The sequence below is a fragment of the Equus przewalskii genome, chromosome X (genome assembly GCF_037783145.1).
Source record: "Equus przewalskii isolate Varuska chromosome X, EquPr2, whole genome shotgun sequence".
Lineage (NCBI taxonomy): Eukaryota > Metazoa > Chordata > Mammalia > Perissodactyla > Equidae > Equus > Equus przewalskii.
Window position 1 is genome coordinate 29614268 of NC_091863.1, and position 25238 is coordinate 29639505.

The 25238-nt window shown below is 34.9% G+C and overlaps 1 protein-coding gene across 1 annotated transcript in view; it reads left to right on the forward strand.

Moving 5' to 3' along the window:
* CFAP47 (cilia and flagella associated protein 47) overlaps positions 1 to 25238 on the forward strand; it is a 422907-nt gene that overhangs the window by 339579 nt on the left and 58090 nt on the right. Inside the window, exons 56-57 of the mRNA XM_070603391.1 lie at positions 6120 to 6276; positions 8692 to 8790. Coding sequence (XP_070459492.1) covers positions 6120 to 6276; positions 8692 to 8790 — 256 coding nt within the window. The remainder of the gene's footprint in view (positions 1 to 6119; positions 6277 to 8691; positions 8791 to 25238) is intronic.

The window sequence follows — 25238 nt, forward strand, 5'->3', positions numbered from 1 at the left end:
ATGTTGGCTATGGGTTTGTCGTATATGGCCTTTATTATGTTGAGGTAGTTTCCTTCTATGCCCATTTTGTTCAGAGTTTTTATCATAAATGGCTGTTGGATCTTGTCAAATGCCTTCTCTGCATCTATTGAGATGATCATGTGGTTTTTATTCCTCAGTTTGTTGATGTGGTGTATCACGTTGATTAATTTGCAGATGTTGAACCATCCCTGTGTCCCTGGTATAAATCCCACCTGATCCTGATGTATGATTCTTTTGATGAATTGCTGAATTCTGGTTGCCAAAATTTTGTTTAGAATTTTTGCATCTATGTTCATCAGTGATATTGGCCTGTAGTTCTCTTTTTTCGTGGTGTCCTTGTCAGGTTTTGGTATCAGTGTGATGTTGGCCTCATAGAATGTGTTAGGAAGTGTTCCATCTTCCCTAATTTTTTGGAATAGCTTGAAAAGGATGGGTATTAAATCCTCTCTGAAAGTTTGGTAGAATTCCCCAGGAAAGCCATCTGGTCCTGGGGTTTTATTCTTTGGGATGTTTTTGATTGCTGTTTCAATCTCTTTCCTTGTGATTGGTCTGTTCAAATTGTCTGCCTCTTCTTGAGTGAGCTTTGGGAGATTGTAGGAGTACAAGAATTTATCCATTTCCTCTAGGTTATCCATTCTGTTGGCATATAGTTTTTTGTAGTATTCTCTTATAATCTGTTGTATTTCTGCAGAGTCTGTTGTTATTTCTCCTCGCTCATTTCTGATTTTGTTTATTTGAGCTTTCTCCCTTTTTTTCTTTATAAGTCTGGCTAGTGGTTTGTCAATTTTATTTATCTTCTCAAAAAACCAGCTCTTTGTCTCATTGATCCTTTCTACTGCCTTTTTTGTTTCAATAGTATTTATTTCTGCTCTGATTTTTATTATTTCTCTCCTTCTGCTGACTTTGGGCTTCGTTTGTTCTTTTTTCTCTAGTTCAGTTAGGTGTGCTTTAAGGTTGCTTATTTGGGATTTTTCTTGTTTGTTAAGATGTGCCTGTATTGCGATGAATTTTCCTCTTAATACAGCTTTTGCTGTATCCCATATGAGTTGGTATGGCATGCTATCATTTTCATTTGTTTCCAGCTATTTTTTTATTTCTTCTTTAATTTCTTCAATGATCCATTGCTTGTTCAGTAGTGTGTTGTTTAGTCTCCACATCTTTGTGCTTTTCTCAACTTTTTTCTTGTAATTAATTTCTAGCCTTATAGCACTATGATCTGAGAAGATGCTTGTTATTATTTCAATTTTTTTAAATTTGTAGAGGCTTGCCTTGTTTCCCAACATATGGTCTATCCTTGATAATGTTCCATGTGCACTTGAGAAGAATGTGTATTCAGCTCCTTCAGGGTGGAGTGATCTATATATGTCTATTAAGTCCAATTGTTTTAGTTTTTCATTTGGCTCCACTATTTCCTTGTTGATTTTCTGTCTGGATGATCTGTCCATTGATGTGAGTGGGGTGTTGAGGTCCCCTACTATTATTGTGTTGTTTTTAACATCTTCCTTTAGGTCTGTTAATAGTTGCTTTATGAATCTTGGTGCTCCTGTGTTGGGTGCATAGATATTTATAAGCGTTATTTCTTCTTAATGAAGTGTCCCTTTGATCATTATATATTGTCCCTCTGTGTCTCTCTTTACCTATCTTATTTTGAAATCTACTTGGTCTGATATGAGAATTGCAATACCTGCCTTTTTTTCCTTGCTATTTGCTTGAAGTATTGTCCTCCACCCCTTCACCCTGAGTCTGTGTTTGTCCTTGGGGCTGAGGTGTGTTTCCTGGAGGCAACAAATTGTTGGATCTTGTTCTTTAATCCATTTTGCCACTCTGTGTCTTTTTATTGGAGAGTTCAATCCATTCACATTGAGAGTGATTATTGATGCGTTTGGACTTAATGCTGTCAATCTGTCGCTCATTATTTTGTTTTCCTGTGTTTCTTTTCCTGTGTTCTTTAGACTATCCATTTAATACTGCAATTTCTTATGCTGGGTTTCTTAGATTTTTCCTTATCTATGATTTGTGACTCTGTTCTGTACTTTATTTTAGTGTCTACCTTGAAGTTTGTATTTAGAATCTCGTGTATAATATAGTCTATTCTCTGGTGGTCTCTTACTTAGTTGACCAATACTGATTTAGACCTTTTGCTCTTCCCCTCCTAAATAATTATTTTCAGTTTTTATTCCAACTCGTCTTATTAATTTGTAGTTAGAGTGCTAAGATCGTCCTTGTTTTGGTAGTTTCCTTATTTTCACCCTAATGCTATAGTTGAACATTTGCTATCCTGTTCTGGTTCTATCCATCAGTCTCCCTAGTCTGTAGCTTGTGTCCCCTTTCTCCCTTTTTTCTTTTTTCAAGTATGAGAGCCTTCTTGAGGATTTCTTGTAATGGAGGGCTTTTAGTTACAAATTCCCTTAACTTTTGTTTGTCTGGAAAAGATTTAATTTCTCCCTCATATCTGAAGGAAATTCTTGCTGGATAGAGTATTCTTGGCTGAAGGTTTTTATCCTTTAAAGCTTTGAATATATCACTCCATTCTCTCCTAGCTTGTAGGGTTTCTGTAGAGAAATCCGCTGACAGTCTGATAGGGGCTCCTTTATAGGTTATTCTCTTTTTTTTTCTTACTTCCCTGAGTATTCTTTCCTTATCATTCCTATTTGCCAACTTTACTATTATGTGCCTTGCGGTGGGTCTTTTTACATTGACAAATCTAGGAGATCTAAAACCTTCTTCTACACACATTTCTCCGTTGATCCCTAGATTTGGGAAGTTCTCTTCAATAATTTCATTAAGCACACTTTCTGCTCCATTTTCCTTTTCCATATTCTCGGGAATTCCTATGATCCTTATGTTCTTACTCCTCATTGAATCCATTATCTCTCGGAGATTTTCCTCGTTTTTTTTAATTCTTAGTTCTCTTTCTTCCTCTGTCTGGCGCCATTCAGCCTGTCTGTCCTCGATTATGCTGATTTGCTCCTCTATATTGTCTACACGGGCATTCAGGGAATCCGTATTCTGTTTTATCTGGTCCATTGTGTTTTTCATCTCAAGTAATTCTGTTTGATTCTTCTTTATGATTTCAATCTCTTTTGTGAAGTAACTCCAGAACTCAGCTTGTTTCTCTATCTTTCTCTCTACCTCATTGAGTTTTTTGATTATAGCTGCTCTGAATTCATTATCACTTAGTTTACCTAATTCCAAGTCCTCAGGACTTAATTCTGTGTTTTTATTGTTTTCCTTCTGGTCTGGGGCTTTTATAAATTGCTGGATGGTAGAGGAGCGGTTTTTTCTCATGGTGGTAGAATTCAGTTGCAGTTACAGGCTGTGGCCACTAGATGGGGGTTGAGAGCAGCGTGTTAGCTCTCTGCCTTGGGGCAAGATGGCTGCGCCCACTGGCTTTGCTGGGGGGAGGGGCTGTTACTCACACGCACCGGTCTGGGTTCAGATCAGTTCTGTTCTCTGGTCTCCCAAGGCCCTTGATTTATGGGGTCCCCGCGGACGGAAGCTTTCCCCCAGTCAGCGGGTCTCCACTGAATCAGCAGCAGGAGTCCTGGATGATCCCCTGTTCGCGCAGCCCCTCCCCCGCTCCTTCCCAACCCGCGCCGCAGCGATCGCAGACTCTAGGGAAGGGAGTGATGTCCTCTCCTACCGTTCCAGCGCCTCTGAGGCCATCTGCAAGGTTTATGATCTCCGCCTTCTTGGTATTGTAGGTCTCTAACGAGCTGGCATTATGTTTATTCTCTGAAATTCAGTTCTTCCAATCTTTTGTTGTATTTTGGAGGGGAGAGAATCCCGGGTCAGCTCACCCCACCATTTTGCTCCCTTATAGGATAAGTTTTAACTGTTTCTGAATGTGACTCTTTGCTGAACTTAAGGAAATGGCTATGGTTTATTATTTGTTTCACCTGTTTCTGGTTTGGATCCATGTGAAGAGCAGCTCTGCATTGTAAAAATCCAACTTTAGGCTAGTTGTTGCTGCAGATTTTGAATCCTGAGATTAATTTGGTTAGGACATCACACTGCAAATATAATAAATTCCTAATTCTAGTCTCTAAATGAGACTGTGTTACTGCATAACAGAAGAGGAACCATAGTAAGCAGCAAATGTGATAATCAGGCCTTCTCTTTGGTATCGAACATTATGTTCTGAGATTTTCTTTCTCAGTTTTCAGTTGTTTCCTTTTTATTTTCAAACAGTTGCCACTCTATTTCATTCATACTTGATTGTGTGATTCGCTGTATCTAAAGGTCGGAATAGCAAAAGTGAAGGAAGAAGATGTAAAATCAGAGTGGTTTTATTACCCAGTGTGAGTCTATGATCCTTGCAGCCTGTGTCTATGGAAAACTGTTCGTTCTTAGCAAGCTCTAATGCCCTTGAGCTCTGCTCAGTGTGCAAGCCAAATTTACTGTCTTTTACCTCCACTTCTTTTATCTTTCAGAAACATTGGATAGGATCTTTAATGGTTTTACTCTGTCTCCTTTCAAAGAAGTTTGAGATAAAGACACACTAAAAACATTATTTTTAATGTACACGTTCACTGGGATGCTTTCTAATTTCCCTCTCTGAACCAGGTGCATAGTTTAAGTAATGCCAGGGCACTTGTTGCATGCTAGTGTTCAATGATGGTGGCATGTGGCTTCATTTAGGAGCTCCAGTATTCCAGGTCACTTGGCAAAATATGAAAACATAACCTTGTTTTTGTAGTTTGGCTCATTCCCAATGGTTTAAAGTAACCTGATTTCTGTCATTCAGGATTTATTTTGTTAAGTAGCCAAAAAGTAAATAATTTACGTAAAACAGTTGTCAATTTAATTGAACCCTGATGCTTGATTTCAGTCAATTACATGTAATCAAGTGAAGACATCATAAGTGAAAACAGTGAATTTATTTTATGCTAGTAGAATCTCTAACTAAAAGCAATACAGTCACTTGAACATAATATGCAGATAAAACTTGCCTCTAATCCTCCCTACTCAGAGACAGCATTTTATGGATTTCCTGTCACCACCCATCCTACTGTGAAACAATCTTAAAGCAAGTTCCTCTCTTTTTATTGGGATTTAGGATTGGAAACACCTATATAATTTGAGAGATTATAAACTAGGTTATTGGTGGTTTTTTTTTTTTTTTTGAGGAAGATTAGCCCTGAGCTAACATCGGTCGCCAATCCTCCTCCTCCTACTGAGGCAGACCAGCCCCAAGCTAGCATCTGTGCCCATCTTCCTCTACTTTATATGTGGGACGCCTACCACAGCATGGCTTGCCACACCCGGGATCCGAACCGGAGAACCCTGGGCCGCTGAAGCAGAACGTGCAAACTTAACCGTTGGCGCCACTGCGCGGGCCCCTATTGTTTGTCGGTTTTTATTGAATGACCTCTTCATTCATCTGTAACATTAGCAAAGTGTTCGTTGCAGAACTGAGTCACAGTCTGTTGTTCTCTCAGGGGACTTTTATTCTAGATGAATACAGAGAACAATTTCAAACAGAGCCGTGCAGGCTTATGAAACCCAGATAAGAACAATGGGCACATTCAATCTCCTTCACATCATTTTCAAGTCATTCGTTCACATCACGTGATAACAGCACATGCACTGTACTAGATGATGGGGATAAATAATATGGCACGCAGTTGTGCTCTTATTAATAGGACTTCAACCTGTGCCTCACCTTCTTTGCCTTCATGTGATAACTTTCTGGATTTCTTTTGAAATTCACCCTAAGATTTTAGAAACTTCATGCAGTGTTTAGTACCCAGTTTGTTAGACAAATTGATTTTCTTAAAAACCTTAAGCAGAAATGCAAGGTTTTCCTTGAGATTTCTTTTTTATCTTGCTATAAATAAACTTGTATGCATTGAAATATGTTTAATATTTGAATATCGGTCTTTTGCCCTCTTCTTTTCAGTGTAAAACCACATTGATTTTTCAATAAAATCAATAGGAATTTGGAAAAGAAAGGAGTGATAAAACAGTACATGTTAAATATTAACAATGAAACTTATCTTACCTGTGTAATTTTATGTGTAGTACATTTATTAAGGGTTGCAAATTGACTGTGTGCAATTAGGACATGTATGTTATGAGTGTTTGTCTTGAAACAGTTTGAAGAATGGAGATTCTGCCTCTCTGGAATAGGGCTAGTCCCTCGGCCTCTAAACATAGAAAGAATAACCACGTACCTTAATCTTCATTCATCTACATTTATACGTTTCCACAATCCCACCAAGGAACATGTTTTAGTTGATATCATACTAACAAGTAAGTTGTTTTTCTTATGTTTTCATATGTTATTTTGTAATTATTAATCAAACTTATTTTATCATAGATTATCATATCATCTATCGTGTCATAGAATCAAGGCATTTTAGCTTTGGAGACCCATTAGCTCAACAGTATCATTTTATAAAGGAGAAAACATAAGGTGGGAGGGATGAAGTATCTTGGCTGAAATCACAGCTCGTAAATGGTGGAGCCAGAATCAGAAAGTAGAAATCTATCTACCAAGTCAAGTTCTTCCAATTTCATCTGTAAAGCCAAATATGTAAATTAGTTGATTTACGGATTCTTATGTAAGATTCTTATGTAAGATTCTTATGATATTATTCAAATATGCCAATGCTTATTCCTTACAAGTTTATAGAAATTCTAGTGTTCTGACTTTGTTTCCTTTCCCCCTTTTCTTTATAAATAGCATATTTGGATTAAATTTGGGCGCTAACCAAGCTTGTTCTCTTTTTCCTGTCATATTGAAGACCCATGTTTTTAAATTAGACCGTGTGGAGTTTTTGATCACTTTTTATTTAATGACTGAATAGTGTGAGTCTGAAATAAAAATCAACTCATTATGAGTTTTCTGAAACACATTTTAAATCTAATATTGGATGTTACTAATTTTATCTTTTTAAGCTATTATTTCTACTTCTACTAAAATTACTACTACTGTGATCCATTTTATATAGTTCAATTGTTCGGCTAAAAGGAATATATATGTTAAGATTTTTGATATAAAAACCAACTTACTCTCCAGAATGGTTATATCATTGCAATTCATGCTGCCATCAGGAGCATATCACAAACATTACCAATTTTCCTGAACCTTGTAAGCATTCACTAGTAGCATTCTCCTTAATCTCCTCAATTTACCTCACTTTCCCTTCTCCCCCATGAAAAAGCTGGTTCCCAACTCATCAATTCAGTACTCATTTGCTCTATCACAGCCATGCAGCCCTCATATTTTCAAAATTACTATATTCTCACAACTACAAAAAAAGAGGAGAAAACAAAAAGGAACCAAAAACTACTAAATAAAGTTCAAGCTATCTTGCAGTTGCTTTTTCCTCCTAGAATATGTTGCACTGCAGTAGAAAAATCAGAGAACTGTGGCCAAAATATTCTTTAATTAATTCTTCACTCTGTGTAGTTTTGTTGTCAGTCTGTACAAAGATGGAGCCCTTATTTTTTTATTTAAATTCAGTTTTAAGGTTTGCTTTTTCAAACTTTTTAAATTTAGTTTTATTTTTGAATTTCTGAGACACATATTGTTCAAAACTCAAAGCTGTATACAAAGTTCTACTTAAAGAAATCCCATTTCCGTGTCTACACGATCCACCACATTCTCAACCAACTGTATAGGTGACCATCTCCACTTGATTCCAATTTATCCATACTGTGTTTGTTTTTGCAAAAATGAGTGTATATGAATAAATGCATATATGCACACATTGTCCTATTTCATCCTCTATCTCACACAAAGGTAGAATACTATATAATTTCTTTTTCACCTTGCTAACTACCTAACAATATGTCTGGAATCCCAATAAAATAGTTAATGGACACCTTTCCCATTGATTTTTATGACATTTTAGTACCTCAATTTTTTGCTGTATCTTGTTTATATACAACTAGCCACCAGGACATGGACCTTTTCATAATTTGTAATAATTTGCTGGATACATAATGCCCCATGCATATTGCTGTACAAATAATGCCCTTGTATGCATATGGTTTCCTGTTTGAGGTGTATATTTAAGGTGTATTTCTACAATTGGTATTGATGAGTAAAGCAGTAAATATATATACCATTTTACTATATGTTACAAAAATCCCCTTCATAAGGATTGTAACATTATGCACTCCCACTCCTTTCCAAGGACACTGTCAGCTGATATTTAGTTCAATATACTTAAAAGTATAAATGTTTGTACTAACAGAGATTTTTATCTTTTATACGTGGTAGCACTAAAAGCAAATACCTGTTATGTAGCCAGTATGTTTTGGATAATTGATTGACTTTGTATTTATTGGTTTAAATTATTGTTAACATTGCATAAATGTATATGTCTGCATATGTAAATATTAACCAGTATAATCCAATTTTAGATAGCAGGCTCAAACAGGGTCTACGTAATATCTGTTATTTGAGTAGTTTAAATTAAAATTCCAAGAATTTATGGGCTGATTTTATAGTAGTTTTTGAATGTTCTAGAGAAAACCATTTGTAGTGTTGGATATGTTCTTCAGAAGTGCCATTTAAATGTCATCTTAAAATATACTTTGAAAAATAATCTGAGAAATTTCCCATTCGAGGAAAGTTTTGATTCTGTTTCAGTCTCCACTGATATTTTCCTCTTGAATGTGACGTTGAAGTGTAATAGCTCTTTATATTTTCCTTAGGTCGGGAAAGGCCCAGACATCTCAACATTGACGATTACTGGGAGAGCTTCCTCAATAAGACTTCTGCGTTCAAGATTGGTGGTTTGAGTCGGACACAAGGTACAGGATTTCTACCTTATATTCTGTCATTCTATCTGCTATCACATTTCAGAGATTATGAAATATATGTTGTCTTAATAAATATTTAATAAAAATTAGATATACAATTTAAAAATTTTGACAAATTTTCGTAAATTGATAGAAAAATATGGATGGTATAACTTTATGTATATTCATTACATCTGCACTGTTTTTCATTCCATAACACACAAGTACAACTTGCAAAATATTTTATCTTTGAGATTTTGAATGATTAAATGTCATAGCACTTGATGCATAAGTATATGAGTCAGAGAAGATTTTGGAAAATTTAAAATAACTAGTGTACTAAAGCTACTCACACTTATGAAAAATAATTGCATCTTTGCAAAGCTAATGATTCCCTGAAAATTTATTGCAGCATGTCTATCTATTTGTACTGTATATGAATCATCCCATCTGCATGTTGATGAATAGGAAAAACTCTAAGGCATAAGAAATAATGAAGATTTAAAAAATATGAATTTTCTTAAAATAATGTTTGTTTTAATTACAAAAAACTAATCATTATGGTTATGGTAAATATAAACTACGAATTATCTTAACATAATTAATACAAAACTACTAACTGAAATAAGTAACCACTACTAACATCCCAATACAAATGGGTTCATGACTTTCTTTTATATTTACTGTAGTCATTTATGTCAGCATCCTAAATCTCATCGATCTTAATTATAATTTATATTGTTCTTACTGTCTTCAACTGTTTTTCAAATTTAATCCAGTTTTCTGGTGGATTCCTTATTGATTTCTCCAGTCCCTGCCGTGACTTGTCTTTACAATAAGCAATGCATACTCTGCCCGTGCAGTGGGTCAACAGTTCAACATGTACTCCCTGCTGTTCCATATAATAAAATCTCCAAAGGGGTTTCTTTTTACTTTCTAGAAACTTCTTGTTTGCTCTGATATTCTTGCATGGTATAATATTAGTGTTAGGGATGGTCCTGATGATCTGGGGAACATAAACATTAAGAGTAAATGGACATGGGAGCTCTATTTCTTACACTGATTTTGGCGTTTTTAGGGACTTTGGGATTCATTGACCATATTGTAAAAATTACCTCTAGGGATAATCTCATATACTATATAAAGCATTCGTAACCTTAAAACTAAGTCTTTCTACATCTAAGTGCAACATTTCCTTGGTGAATATTTGAGGCTCTGTTCTTGACCAGTGTTTACCTAAATGTGTAGAGTGGAATATTAATTTCAAGGAATGGAAATAGGTATGATGTTAACAAAAAGAAAAACTAAGTTCTGTGCTCAAATAAATTTGTGAAATACCAGCTTAAACAAAAGTTTCTTTATGACAAGTTTTCCTAGGACTTTTTCTTCTAATGCCGTGTGTATTTCCATAGGGAGGAAATGCTATATTTTTTTGAACATATATCTGGCCAAGAAACATACCTTTATAAATGTGCTCTCAGATGAACTGATTCAGCAGAGGGGTTCTAAACTTGTATCCTCCAATTTGCCGTATAATGTGACAGTGCCTTCAGTTCAATTCAGTTAAGTGCTAGCCGTTAAAAGGAGACCAAGTGACAGCTGGCCAGACTAGTATGTGTACCTCAGATACGAATGCTGCTGTTTCATTCCATGATAAGCTTTTCTCTGCATCATCCTAGTCTCAACCTGACTTTACCAACATTTTGGTCTATATGTGACAAAAAGACATGGATAAAACTAATTTCTGCAAAAATTCCTTATATTAACTTCTTCCTGAAATTTCAAGTTCTTTTGCATTTATGAAATCCTTTAATAAAATTGGATCTCTATATATTATGGTATTGGCCAACACTACAACTCTAGCCATTGACGCTATTTTTTTACATTGGAAAGACATTTTATTCCTCCAAGGAAATATTTTTTTCTAGAACTTTTCTTCCTTAGAATGAATTCCATTCTATGCTATAGATAACTAGATGCATCATTTTGTTTTTAACAAGCTCACTGTTCTTTTTCTTATCTTTCTCTCAAAATGGGTGACAGGAGCTAGACAGGAGGGGGAAAAAAGGTCTTCCTGTCAGTAAAGAATCTTAACCTGCCAGGTTTTCATTTTGAAGCTCATTCTTGTCTACACATCTAATTAGGCCAAGTAACCAAGAATGAGACAAGAGTATAGATGAATTGTAATCTCAGAAGACATCCTTCTACAAAGCTTATACATTTATAAGACTTGCAGTGTTCTTTTTCTCTTTCACTAGGAAATAATCCAATGTCACTGAAGCAAAATCAAGATTAAACCTTTGAGGAAAAAATCTTAGCTGTAACATTTTCCTGGGTCCTCTGATTGTGATATTTAAAAAAATGGAGGGAGGAGGATTAGCACTGTTATATATCATACTGTAGCACTAGGGAATAAGGTGCTACTTTACAAATGTGCATCTGTATAAGATGAGACTTTAGGAAGGGAGCCAAGCTGCAGGGCCTGGGCATTAGACTTGTAGTCGGAGAATCTGTGTTCTGGTTTTGACCGTAACATGGAAAAGTTGTGTTAGCTTGAGGTAGTTTCTGACCCCTCTAGACCCCATTTTGGACATTATAAAAAAAATGAAAATCAGTTTTACCTAACAGGATATTTTTAGGAAGAACAAATGTACTTGTGTGTCTGAAGAAATTTCTAAACACTAAAATTATACACAAGCATTGGTTATTAGTATTGTTTGTATAGGTGAAGATAGGAAAATGCAACGATGGGTTCCTGATTGTCTTCGGTTTTATAAGAAACAAGACCTAACACTGCCAGTACATGCCAGCAAATGTATTTCTGAAAAATGAACAAAGAAATACGTAATAGTTATTCTTCTTCTGAAATCTGGTTTTTTCCCTAGGTAAAACAATTACTAGACAAATGATTTTAATTTTCATCAGTTACTCATTGATGAAATAGTCTTGTTTTCTTGGGGAATACCAGTTTTCTAGAAAAGGATTTCTTACAGAACAGTAGATATCTATTTCTATATAGATAGCTATATTTTAAAAGTATCCAACTTTGTAAATATCTATATTTATGTCTGTATCTATATTTTTAAAATAACCCAACCTTGTTCTTCCTTTTGATATCCCTAATCCTTTATGTATTCTACTCTTATTCAACATTTCCATTTAAAAAAATCATCAAATTTCAGTTTTTCATATACCACTTTCACAAATTTTGCCATACTTTTGTCTCATTTATATAATAATTTACTTAATAGTATTTTAATGGAAACCAGTGTCACTTCCCATGAGCAATAGCACTGTACTCTGTGCCAGGAACAATTTTAAGCACTTTACAAATATTAATTGATTTAGTCCTCACATCAACCCTATGTGATAGAGTCTATTAATACCCCTATGTGAGAGAGGAGTATACTGAGACATATAGGAGCTATGCCCCAAATCACATAGACAATACATGCTGGAGCTTGGGTTTGAATGTAGGGCTTGGGTTCTTGCCCAACTACACAATACTGTGATAAACAGAAGATAGCTATAAAATATCAATTAATAAATGATGAAATAAAACTTTAAAATATCTGTCCAAGTTTCACTCAGAAGTATCTTAAGTATCATTATTGCAAAACAGTTTTGCTGGGAAGCTGTCTCCGAGAAGGAAGTGAGTATGCAGGAAGTTTATTAGGGAGTCCTCTCAGGACCAACACCCCTGAGGAAAGAAGAGAATGAAGCAAGACTGAGCAGAGGGAGAAGCTGGGGGCAGAGGTATCAGCTCACACCGTGGCAAGCACTGAAACTAGGACAGCTCTTCAGAGTTGCCCCAATTTGGAATAAGGAGGCCAGGATTTTATACCTTCATTCCCCCCGCTCCCGACCACTGCCCACATCAATCCATTAGTAAATGCACTCTGCCCCAGGAAAGGAGTTAGACCTTGGTCAGGTGACTCTCTTCGGCTGAAGGCAACTCCCCCAGAGAGTTGATATCTAGGTACTGTATACTGGCAATAATCTCAATAACTTGGAGCATAGAGTCACGAAGATATATTCCTCTTTTTACTAGAAGCATTATTGTTTAATTTTCCTGAAACATAGCTCAATAATTTTAAATATGGTGCGGCACAGGAGTCAAGGTTCATTTTATTCATTATGTAGACCATATTGTCCTAGTACCATTTATAGAAAAGGCTATCCTTTCCTTCATTGAATTGCAGTGACACTTCTTCCGAATCTGGTGACAGTATTTCTATGAGTCTATTCTTGCACCAATACCATACTGTTTTAAGTATTATAGCTATATGGCAAGTCTTGTTATGTTGTAACATAAATCCTTCCAAGTTTTCCTCTCTTTCAAGATTTTCTTAGTTATTCTAGATCCTTTGCACTTTCCTAAGAATTTTAGAATTAGCTAGTTAATTTCCAAACACAAACAGATGCACAGATACATAGACACACACACACACCACTGCTAGGACTGTTATTTAAATTGTATTGAAACTATACATTGATTTGGGGACAGCTGGCATTTTAGAAATATTGTTACTGAGTCTTTCAATCTGAGAACATGGTATTTCCTTCCATCTGTTTATCCAAATGGCTGTTTCTCCAAGATTTATTTAAAAACCCATCTTATCCCCACTGATTTGATATGCCAACATTATCATGGACTACACTGCCATATGTACTTGGGTTCTTTCTGGATTATCTCTACTATTCCACTGATCTCTGTCTTTAAGAGCCAAAACTGCACTCTTTGAATTAGAGAGGCATTATGGTGCACTTTAATATGTGTTGAGGATAGCTCTCCCACATTACTTTTCCTTTTCAGGGTTTTACTGGCTCTTCTTCCCTGTCTCTTTATCTATATGAACCTTATAATAAACTTGACTACCTCCAGAGAAAACTTGATAGAGTATTTATTGGGATTATTTTAAATTATAACTTTATACACGTAGGAAGAAATGACATTTCTGTGATATTGAATCTTTGTATCAATGTCGATTTTATCTATTTTCACTAATTCATCAACTTTGTGCTTCAGAAATGTTTAAATTTTATTTTTGCATATTTTTTGCATGTGTTCTAATGGACAAATCATGCTCAAAACCATTTTAGAGCACCTTTTAAAAATAGCGATAGTATTAACAGGATATCTCATTCTTTTTTGTGATATTAGAGCAACAGAAAATATACAATTTGTTGTCACATAATACAAACTACTTTTATGATTATTTATACTTAATATTTTATTACTGATTAAACATAACAGCTTACTTTATCATATTTTCTCTTATTGCTTAGTAGATAACATGAAGGCTTTGCTTAAAATAACAATTTTCCAAACACAGAGATACGGAGAGCAGATTGGTGGTTAGCAGAGGGGTAGAGGGTGGAGGGAGCACGAAAGGGGTAGAAGGGCACATATGTATGATGATGGATGGAAACTAGACTTTTGGTGGTGAACACAATGCAGTCTATAGAGAAGCCAAAATATAATGATGTACACATGAAATTTACACACTGTTATAAACCAATGTGACCTCAATACAATAAATAAATAAAATTTATTTTCTCTGGTCAAGAGTAGAAAATCTTTAGTCATTTTCATGAGAAAGATTAATATAATTAAAAGTATTATTATATAATGACTATTATATCACTTTAGCACTCTTGATATTCCATGATGCAGTGGTAAAAGGATTAGCACGCTATTCAAAACATTTTACACAATGTTAATAATTTCTGTAAGTGCTCATTAAATTTTATCTTTAATTTAAAAGAAAAGATTTAGAGCCTCAATTTAGGTTGTTGTCATCAGAGTAATCGCAATATTAGGGAATCCTACTTCTGGTCTGATAAAGATTCCTGGCAGAAAAGCAGGGAAGATATATTTAACCATGTTGCTCTATTCCACTTAAATTTATTTTTTCTTTAAAACATCAAACCTTTATTTTTCACATAATTTTCTACATGTAATTAATACTAACTGGATATAATTTTAGTTAGTGTCATTTTCATGTAACTTTTAAAAATTTCAGCATTCTATTTTAGCTTTATTTAAATACAGATATATAGGTAGATCAATAAATATTAGGTAACATCACCCTTTCTTCTTTTCGAATTAATGTCTCTATTGTCAACATGAAGCCATTTAATTGGCTGATACAAGAAATCTTTTGGGTCCCAGGAAACAGAACTTGTAGATCTAACATTGCTGTTCATAGTTGGCTTTTTGTAAATCATATTTTCATAATTTTTGCCCATTTTATGTGATATTAGGTTGTTTTCTTATCTGCCATTAATTTGTAACACTTTCTCATATTATCCATTAAAAAACATTTTTAGGGGCTGGCCCCATGGCCGAGTGTTTAAGTTCGCACGCTCTGCTTTGGTGGCCCAGGGTTTCACGGGTTCGGATCTTGGGCACGGACATGGCACCACTCGTCAGGCCATGCTGAGGCAGCATCCCACATAGCACAACCAGAAGGACCTACAACTAGAATATACAACCATGTACTTGGGGGCTTTGAGGAGAAGAAGAAAAAAAACATTTTTGATATCTCTCTGAGAGATATTTCTTCCAATCTATTATTTGTTTATTGTGTTTGATTATAGAATTTTTCCCATAATTTTTTTCCAATTATATAGTAGAATGGTCCTGTCTTTTATATCCTCTGAGTCACCTGTCTTGGTTAGAAAGGTTTTCTCCTTCAAACATGAAAATAGACTACTAAAATTTTTCCAAGACTTTTACAGTTTTAAAAAATATTTAGGGGCTGGCTCCGTGGCGGAGTAGTTAAGTTAGCGTACCCTACTGCGGCGGCCCAGGGTTCGGATCCTGGGCACGGACATGGCACCGCTCCACATTGAGGTGGCGTCCCTCATCCCAGAACTAGAAGGATGTGCAACTAAGATATACAACTGTGTACAGGGGGGGTTTGGGGAGATAAAGCAGAAAAAAAATTTAAATATGCAATTCATCTGGAATTTATATTTGGTATGTGAAATTTCCTGTTTGTTTTTCCTTTAGCTAGATAGCAAGTTTCGATTGTATCATTTGTGAAATAAACCAGCTCTTTCCCACTGAAAAAAAATACCATTAATGTAATTAATATATAAATGATGCATTATTTATTAATTATTATAACGAATATAAATCAGTTATTTATAAGTTAATTTATATGGAAATATATAATATAGTGATGCATAACTGAATATATTAAATGTTTAATATATTCAATATTATTAGTCTATCAATTGATATATTAATGAGATAGTTAATATATTCATACACACATACTTTATGGTCTATTTATGGTCATCCTATTTGTTGATTCATTAATTAATTTGCCTATAATTAGTCAGTACCTTACTTTTTAAAAATTGTGATTTTTATAGTATGTGTTTATCTGATAAGGCTAGCCCCTTTCTCTATTCTCAGTATAAAACATCAAAAACCAGGGATATAAATTATTCATTTTGATGTTGTTTAAAAAATAGCCCACCATCAGCATAGGATATCTGGGAAGTAAGAACAAAATTCTATCAGTGACTATATACAGTATTTCGTACAGTTTTACATGTGCCTTTTGATAAGTTAATTTCTCTTCTACTTATATTACCTGTCTATAATGTTTAAATGGCAACACATATCACTCAACTTAAACACTTGTTTTCGAAAAATGATTTCATAAATTCTCAAGTGAGCATTTCTTAGTTAAAACTCAGTTATATTATTGCCAGTGAATGAAAGTCAAAATCCTTCTCTGGAATAAAATAATACAATTTTTCTTATTTTTATGTTGTTATGTTTTTATAGAAAGTATTATGTATAATCCTTAAAATGAGAAAGTATATTTTTAAGCAATGAGTTATGCTAATGATGATTCACCAAGACAATGTTCTAATTCAGCATTAATCCAGATAATAAATGTAAAGCCAAAACTCTGTGTCTCAAAGCATTTTATACATGTAGAGGGATATACAAATTTATAGGATAATAATTTTGCTTTTATTGTTGTTGCAACTGCTTTCACTGTTAATATTAATGTTATTCTAATTTTGGAATCCTTACTATAATCAATAGAAATTACATACTCGAAGAATATGTATTTTAGAATTTAATAGCTTTAAATGCAACAACCATGTTTTCTCAGTTATTCACTAGATATTTAGTAAAGTGTAAAATACCAGCATTTTAAAGGACTATATAAATAATTCCTCCCCAGTGAAAATCCATTTCACCCAGAAATAAAAAATGCTGCATTTAAAACATATTGTTACTAATGTTACTTCAGAAAATAAAACAAATATCTCCAGAAGAGAAACAGACCAAAATGGATTAAAAATTAGTACATCTTTAGGTATCACTGTATAAACAAAACTCCATTATCATAAACACCATTTAAAAGAAATGTGTTTTAGAGAAAGTTTCTTTGTAATAAAATATTTTAATGCCCCAGCAAATGGTCCATAGAAATAGTGTTTTGCTGATGTGGTTACAGTGAACTCTACCCTGCCGCCAGCTCCTATAACCTTAGGCAAGAAACATCCTCTAGACCTTTGAAGTTTTCTCATTTTAAAAATCTATCAGTTGGCATTTCCAGGTTCTGCTCAGCAATGTTTCAGTGTTTAGCAATGGAAAAGGCATTGCTCACATGCATAACAACAACAAAAAGATGGCAAAACAGAAAGTTCGTATTTTAATGAGAGTTGAAGTCACAGGGAAATCAACTGGCCCCAAATCTAAGCAAAGACTGGCACTTGCAGAGAGATGTTAAATGCAAGTACAGTTCTACGCTTGTAAGAAGAGTTCAGCTAGGGAGTTTGGAGAATTGGGACACTGAATGTGCACTGATGAAAGAGTAGAAAGATGCCAAGGGTTGAAGTTATAGGGACTATGGCACCCTCTTGGAAGCTTTGTCCCCAAAACCCCTCTGGCTCTCACAGAAGAAACTGGAAAACTTCTAAAAAGTTGTCTCTTGGAAAAGGGATCTGCAGCTTCTCTGAGAAGGGCATAAAATCTTCCTGCACCCTTCCCTCTTATATTCCCTAACAAAAGCCTTAACCTATGTGGTGAAGAACAACAAATATCCTAGCCTGTAGGGCCCTGGTGAAAACCCATTTTGGTTGGAAGAAGGAGAGAGGAAAAAAACTTCTAATCCTGAGGAGAAGCAGGAATATGTGTAAGACGCAGAACTACAGCTAGCAGAGGGACAATAAAACTGAGAATGCCACATCCCTAAGACCAAGGGACATGATGCCTGCATAGGAATCAGGCTTGACCAGAACAACAGAGAACACTGCCGTCACTGATTCCATGACAAGGTTAACGAGCATTAATCACAAGTAACACTGCACAAGTTGCAAAAGGCAGACCCTATATGAGGTATGGTGCCAAGGGAAGACCTAAAGCTGAGGGTGGAATGGACATTAGGAAAAACCCTTTGGCAAACTAGCCCCTACACTAAACAAAATTGTATCACTCTCAACGTAAAAATTATGAGACATACAAAGGACAAGGAGAAAATAACACACTCTGAAGAAAAAATCAGTTATTAGAACCAAACTGTGACATGGCACAGATGTTCAAACTATCTGATAGGGCACTCAAAATAACTATGACTAATACATCTAAGCTTCGAATGGAAAAGGTGGACAAGGTGACAGAATGGATTAATTTCAGCAATGAGATGGACATTATTTAAAAAGAACCAAACAGAAATGCTAGAAATGAAAGCACAAAAAAAGGTACAAATAATGCCTTTGATGGACTCGTCAGTAGATTTGACACAGCTAAGGAAAGAATTTGTGATCTTCAAGTCAAGTCAATAGAAATTACACTAAGTTAAAGATAAAGAGAAAATAAGATAGAAAACAAAAGAGGCTTGTACAGCTATAGAACAATATCAAACAGTCTAACATACTTATAATTGCAATTCCAGAAGGCAGAAAGATAGCAAGAATACTGCAGATGAAAAGTAGAAATATTTGAAAAGATAATAGCTGTGCATTTTTTTAAAAAACCTAGGTAAATCATATTTAAACTGCTGAAAACAAGCAACAAAAAGAAAATCTTGAGATAGATTTAAAAGAAAGACACATTACATATGGAAGAATAAAGACTTCTCTTCATAAACCATGCAAGCTAGATGATAATGGAGTGACATCTTTAGTGATTAAAGAAAAAAATATTGTCAATCTATAATTCTATACTCAGCAAAAATACTTTTCAAAATGTGGAATTAAAGAGTTCTTCAGGTCAATATGCAAAAACCAATTGCATTTCTATATACTAGCTGTGGACAAGTGGGGTTTGACATTAAAAATATCATTTACAATAAGAAAAAATCCTGGAATTCTTAGGTAAAAATCTAACAAAACATGTGCACGATCTGTATACTGAATAGTACAAAACACTGATGAAAGAAATCCAGTAAGCCTAAATAAATAGGTATGTCATTCATTGATTGAAGACCTAATATTGTTAAAATGTCAATGCTCTTCAATTTGATATATAGATCCAATGTATTTCCAATCTATTTCTCATCAGACTTTTTTTGTAGATATTGACAAGCTGATTCCAAAATGTATATGGAAAGACAAAAGAACTTATTTCCAAAAAAAAATTGAGAGGGAAGAACAAAATTGGAATACTTACACTAACAGATTTTAAGATATACCTAAAAAATACTTTAATTTGTATTGGCTAAACATAGACATATAGACAATTTGTATTGACTAAAGATCGTCATAAAGCTCAAATGAATGGAAGAGAAAACCCAGATTTAGACCCACACAAATATAGTCAACTGAATGTTTTGGGGTCTGAAGTAGTACTAAATAAATGATTGATACAAGCTAGGTCCACTGATGGATGATCAGATTAGATAGTGAAAGTTCAAAGAGAAAGGGAATATTTGCATCATCTCAAAGTATTTCCACAAAATATTTATTAAATACAAAGAGAAAATACTCACTTTACACTGGAGAACTTGGCAGATACCACCTTAACCAAATTAATTAAGATTAACATGACTGGGATTAAAATATATCAACATCATTATATCTCCTGATAATTAGTCACTGAGAAGGGGAAGTAATCTCTCTGGTATCATTCCCCAAAATATATATCCTCAACCTTACCATGAGAAAGCATCAGACAAACTCAAACTGAGGGGCATTCTATAGAATAACTTATCAGTACTGTTCAAAAGTGTCAATGTCATAAAAGACAAGGAGAGACTGAGTCATAGATTGAAGGAGACTCAGGGGACATGGCATCTAAATGCAATGCGGAATCTTGGAGTGGATCCTGGGATGTAAAATAACGTTAGGGGAATAACTGATGAATAAAGTATATAGCTTAGTTAATCATATTATACCAATGTTACTTTCTTAGTTTTGATAATTGTACATTTCCAAATAAAAAGTTTTTTTTAAAAGTCTGTCAGATAATATCATTTCTGGAATTATTCTGAATACTAATTATTTTTTAATTTTATTGTAAAAAATCTATGGCATGTTTTAGAATTCCTGTAAGACTGTGTCTTTCTTTGTGTTAGGTGAATTTGGGATGGTAATGTGATGATAAGTTGAGTTTTGGTTGCTACTGCACAAAAAGTGGAACAAGGAGGATTCCAAAGCTAAGCAGTTAGTTTAATTCCTAAAAATATATTAATATATCTTTAAAATCATTTAGAATGCTTACAATAAAAACAAACGTGAATAGTAATAATAGCATGGGTAGATTAAGAGCAAGTTCTAACACATTGACCTAATTTTATTTTGCTAAACTCTTAGATCTCGGAAAATATGTCATAATTATGTTCTTCATTTTCCACAAGGCACTGGACAAATTCCGTTATATCCTTGTGATACAAGTATGTGGATTTTAGTATATTGAACACTTACAGCCCAAACTTCTGATAAATGGTCATTACAATCTATCATTATAGTCACTCCCTTCTTTATGCTTTCAACTCCCTTGTCCATCTTCCTTCTATACACTAGGCAAAACCACAACCATGGTGAATTAGTCAGTGATTGCTGCATTAAAACTGCAAACAAACATCCCTCTAATCCCAATGTCTTATAACCAGAAACATTTATTTTCCTTGCTTATGGATCTGCTGATTATCTGGGAAGCTCTTCTTTAGATTGTGCATCAGATTCAGGGCTGCTCTATATGTTTACTTTTTCTGAGACTTTCCTAGAACATGTTCTCATTGTGGCTGGAAGAAGCACAAGAGGGCAAGTGGAAATACAAAATACTTCTTAAGGTTTCAACTTGCATGCTCTCACCCACACCCGCATTACATTGGTCGATGAAGTCATGCTTAGTATCAGTGGAGATGGGAAATATAATGGCCTATCTTAACACAGGAAACATTAAAGTCAAATCACAATCGAAGCATGGCCAGGATTATATAATTATAATAAAGAGGGGGAGTGAAGTATCGGGAAAAGTGATCGAGTTACTACATCAGACACAAACCAACTCTCTGCCATTTCTATACTTGCACACGTAGAGCTGAATATGGCTGAAGGACACAAAGAAAAAGAAAAAACAGAGCAAAAACAAACAAAAAGAACTCTGGCTTTACTTCCATTACTAGGGCCAAATTATTTGTACTCCTATCTCAAGGCAGCCCCTCCACTTGAGCCCCAGATCCCACCTGTTCTAATTTATTCAACAGCCTTGCCTCTCAATTATTCCTCATCTCACCTACATCTGCAACGTTTGTATTGACTGGATGATTCCCACAGTATATATTAGCTTGTTATGATAGCAGTATATATATAAATGAACACCTTGATCTGATGGCACCTGCAGCCACTGATGCATTTTTCTCTTTTTATTTGAAGCAAAATTTCTAGAAAGAAATGTCTATACTTACTATACTTCTTTATCTCTATTCTCAATTCTCTAACTCACTTCAGTGAGGATTTAATCCTGACAACTCGACTGAAATTGCCTTTTTTAGGGAAATCATGGCTTTCATGTTGTAATATCTATAGGTCAATGCTATGTTCTTCTTTTGCTTCATTGCTCAGTAGCATTTGACATAGTTGACTTTGCTCTCCTTGAAATGTTATATTCACTAGGCATTTGGTTTTCCTCCTACGTCATTGTTCCGCCTTTCTGAGTCTTCTTTTCTGTCTCTTATCTGCTAACAGAACTCTAGGTGTTGGCTTGATTAAGGGCTCGGTCCTGTCTCTTCTCCAGTTATATTATCATCCTGGTCATTTCTTTCAGGCTTGTGGATTCCATCTATATACTGTGACCTCCTAATTTATATCTCCAACTCCAAACTTTCTCTCGAGTTTCAACTGCATATTTTCTTTTTCACATGGATCTCTAGTAGGTATCTCTTGCTAAATGTTAGTCTTGATATACCTGTCCCTTCCCTCTCATGCTAATTTATTCCCCACAGATTTCTCCATCTCAGTTAATAGCACCTTTATCTAGTTTATTGTGCCAGAAACCTAGGATCATATTTAAGTCCTTCCTTTTCTCATTGCACTTTTCCAGCTCATCAGTGAAGACTGATACCAAAGCCATAAAAATATATCCCATTTCCGACCACTTTTTACCACCTCCACTGCTTTCACCCTAGTCTGTACGAACTGAACTACTGCAACAGCTCCCTTTATTTCTGTCTTGCACCCTACACTCTAACCTCCATACAGAAGACAGAATGATCTTTCAGAAAACATAAATTGGGCCATACTGTTTAAAAGCTCCCCATGTTTTCCTGTTCAACTTTAGGAGGTAAGGTCAGAAAGGCCCCAAAGGAGCTGGTCCCTGCTTTTTTTTCTCACCTTCCCTTCTCTAATCTCTCCCACTCTTTCCTGAGATCCTACATCAACGTTCTGAGCCAATTCCTAGTTAGGCCTTTAAATTGCTCACCCTTCTGCTTGGAACACTCTTATCCCCACTTCTTGTTTAACTTCCTCTAAATCTTTTAAGCCTACGTTAAATGTCACTCTTCTGGAGAAGTTTTCCCCCAAAACAGCCTTTATCTTTAAATAATTAACCTAAAACCTATTACATAGTCATCTGTTTATTCCTCTTCTTCTTCCCCACTAGAAGTTCCATGACACAGGGATATTTTTTGTCTCACTTTTTACGGTATTCCTAGAAACTAGAACAGTTCCTTGTTCGATTTATTCATGTACTAATATTTATTGAGAACTGCTATATGCTAAAATCCTGTTCTAAATTCTGTAGATACAGCAGGGAGCTAAACAGACAGAAATCTTTGCCCTCCTGGGATTTACATATTGTTGGGAAGAGGCAGACAATAATCAAACAGGATGGGGAGAGAAAATGGGCAGGGGAGGGAGATAAAGAAAATCATAGTGTTGGAGGTGCAATTTTGAATATGCTGGCTAGGAAAGTCCTTAGTGAAGGGACAATGTGAATGAATGAATTATCCTGCAGGGATGGCTATAATATTGCTGATAGAGTCTTATCTGAGTCCATGCCACTTCTATCTTGTCTAAACCCATAAACTATTTAGTAAATTTATGTATCACAAAAAAACAGGAAGAGAAAACCAATATGCTAGAATGCCAAGTGCATATTTAATCTCAGTATTCTGTAATGTTTTATTGAGGTCTTTAAGACAGAGTATTAAGGAAATAATAGAATGTCTGACATTTGGGTTCAAAGCATCAATAGCATAAACGGAATATGGTGGTGTGCAGCTTGGGAGCACATACTTGGTTTTGGCTTACTTCATTCTTGATAACATACTTTGTAGTAAGTTTATCTAAAAATTTAAAGTAAATTTGAGCCATAATAGTAAAATCACTTTTCTCACATGTAAGAATATAGGTAATTGCTCCAAACTGCTTCACACTAGTTTGATCATACCTGGATAATTTAGGTCAATTAAACATACTGTATATTAAGATACTGGAAGATAGAGTGCTTCTTTGCATGGATAGTGAGTAAGGAAGGCTATTGTGTAATGTTATATCTCAGGAAATGGCTAGTAAATACCTGATAAATGGCCAGACAACTCTGTTGCAGGTACCTGTAACCGAAACCTGCAACTAGACCTACACTGGTGCTGCAGAAACCAGACATAGCTACAGCTGTTAGGAAGGAGTGAAGTCAGAAATTTGGAAAATCTTACACTAAGGATAAGGCAACAGTCAACATGTTATAATCTAGGTAGAAATGGTGATGTCCCAAAACAAGGGCAGTATTTGCAGATCCAGAAAATCACTCATCATAGATGAAATATAACACCTAGCTAACCTTACTAGTTTGGGATCGCATATTGAAGGACCTAGCAAAGACAAGACAGTCAGGATCTTAAATCCCTGGAAGCCTAGATAACTAGCAAGACATTGACGGATGTATAGAAGTGGGTCTAGTGCTTGAGGGAATAAATTATAGTGAGCATGGAAAAGTGACTTCTCCAAGTGTGGAAGACGGAGTTTGATTTCCTATATTGCTGCTGAGACTAGAACTTCAACCAGAAACTGGTAGCTCCAAGCAGTGGAACTAGGGACTAAAACAAGGAAGAACTTTCTAATTTTGCTTCATGCAGGAACTGAGTACCTTAAGAAATAGGAACTCTTCATCAGATGATGGGTCCAAATGGTTGCTGAGGGGCCATCTCCCATGGACTTTTTAGAATATATTCCTGCATTCACTGGGAGGTTATACATGAGGACCATTAAATTAGAACTCAAAGATTCTGTCAGTCTATGTTAATGATATTAATAAAAACAGATCTATATAGGTTTGTTTGCTTTCGGAATAATCTATTTTTGATGCTAAGTTTAAAATATTTTCTCTTTCTTAAAAAAATGGAACACTTTTTTTTCTTAGATGCTAGAAAAGACATAAGAAAGAAAAATTTAAAATAAGTGCTCAGATAGTAAAATGAAAGGCAAATCATATACTTTCCTACTAGTTTTGGAATCAAGCAAGATGTGAATTAGAGAGTGCAATTTTGTTTTTTAAAATGTAGTATCAGTATCCTCTTTCCAGTTTTATTGGTCTAGTAATGTTTTTATTGTGGTGGGAGCAAATATCAAGAGCCTTCCTTGGGGAAACATATGAAAACATGCTTAAAATTGAGCATTTAGCCACATGCATAAGATAGAGAAGAAATCAAGGCAAAAATATGGAAGATCACTGGCATGGAATCCACTGGTATGGAAAAAATTAGAATGCATTAGCTTCTATGCAAGAGCCTCAAGACATGGAAGCTGTAAGGAAAGTTTGGAGAAATAGTAAAGGTGGTGACAGCTTTAACACATCTGGGTCACTTTTGAGAAACAAAGCAATTTTGTAGACTTCACATTTTTGTTTTAATTCTTAGACTCTGACAAGCAAAAATATGTTCTAAACCATGCCTTATGACCTGTTTGGTACAATCAAAACAACAGAATTCCTGCTTTATGCTACACAAATATTAAATTTCTCATTATGTTTCTTTTTGCATGAA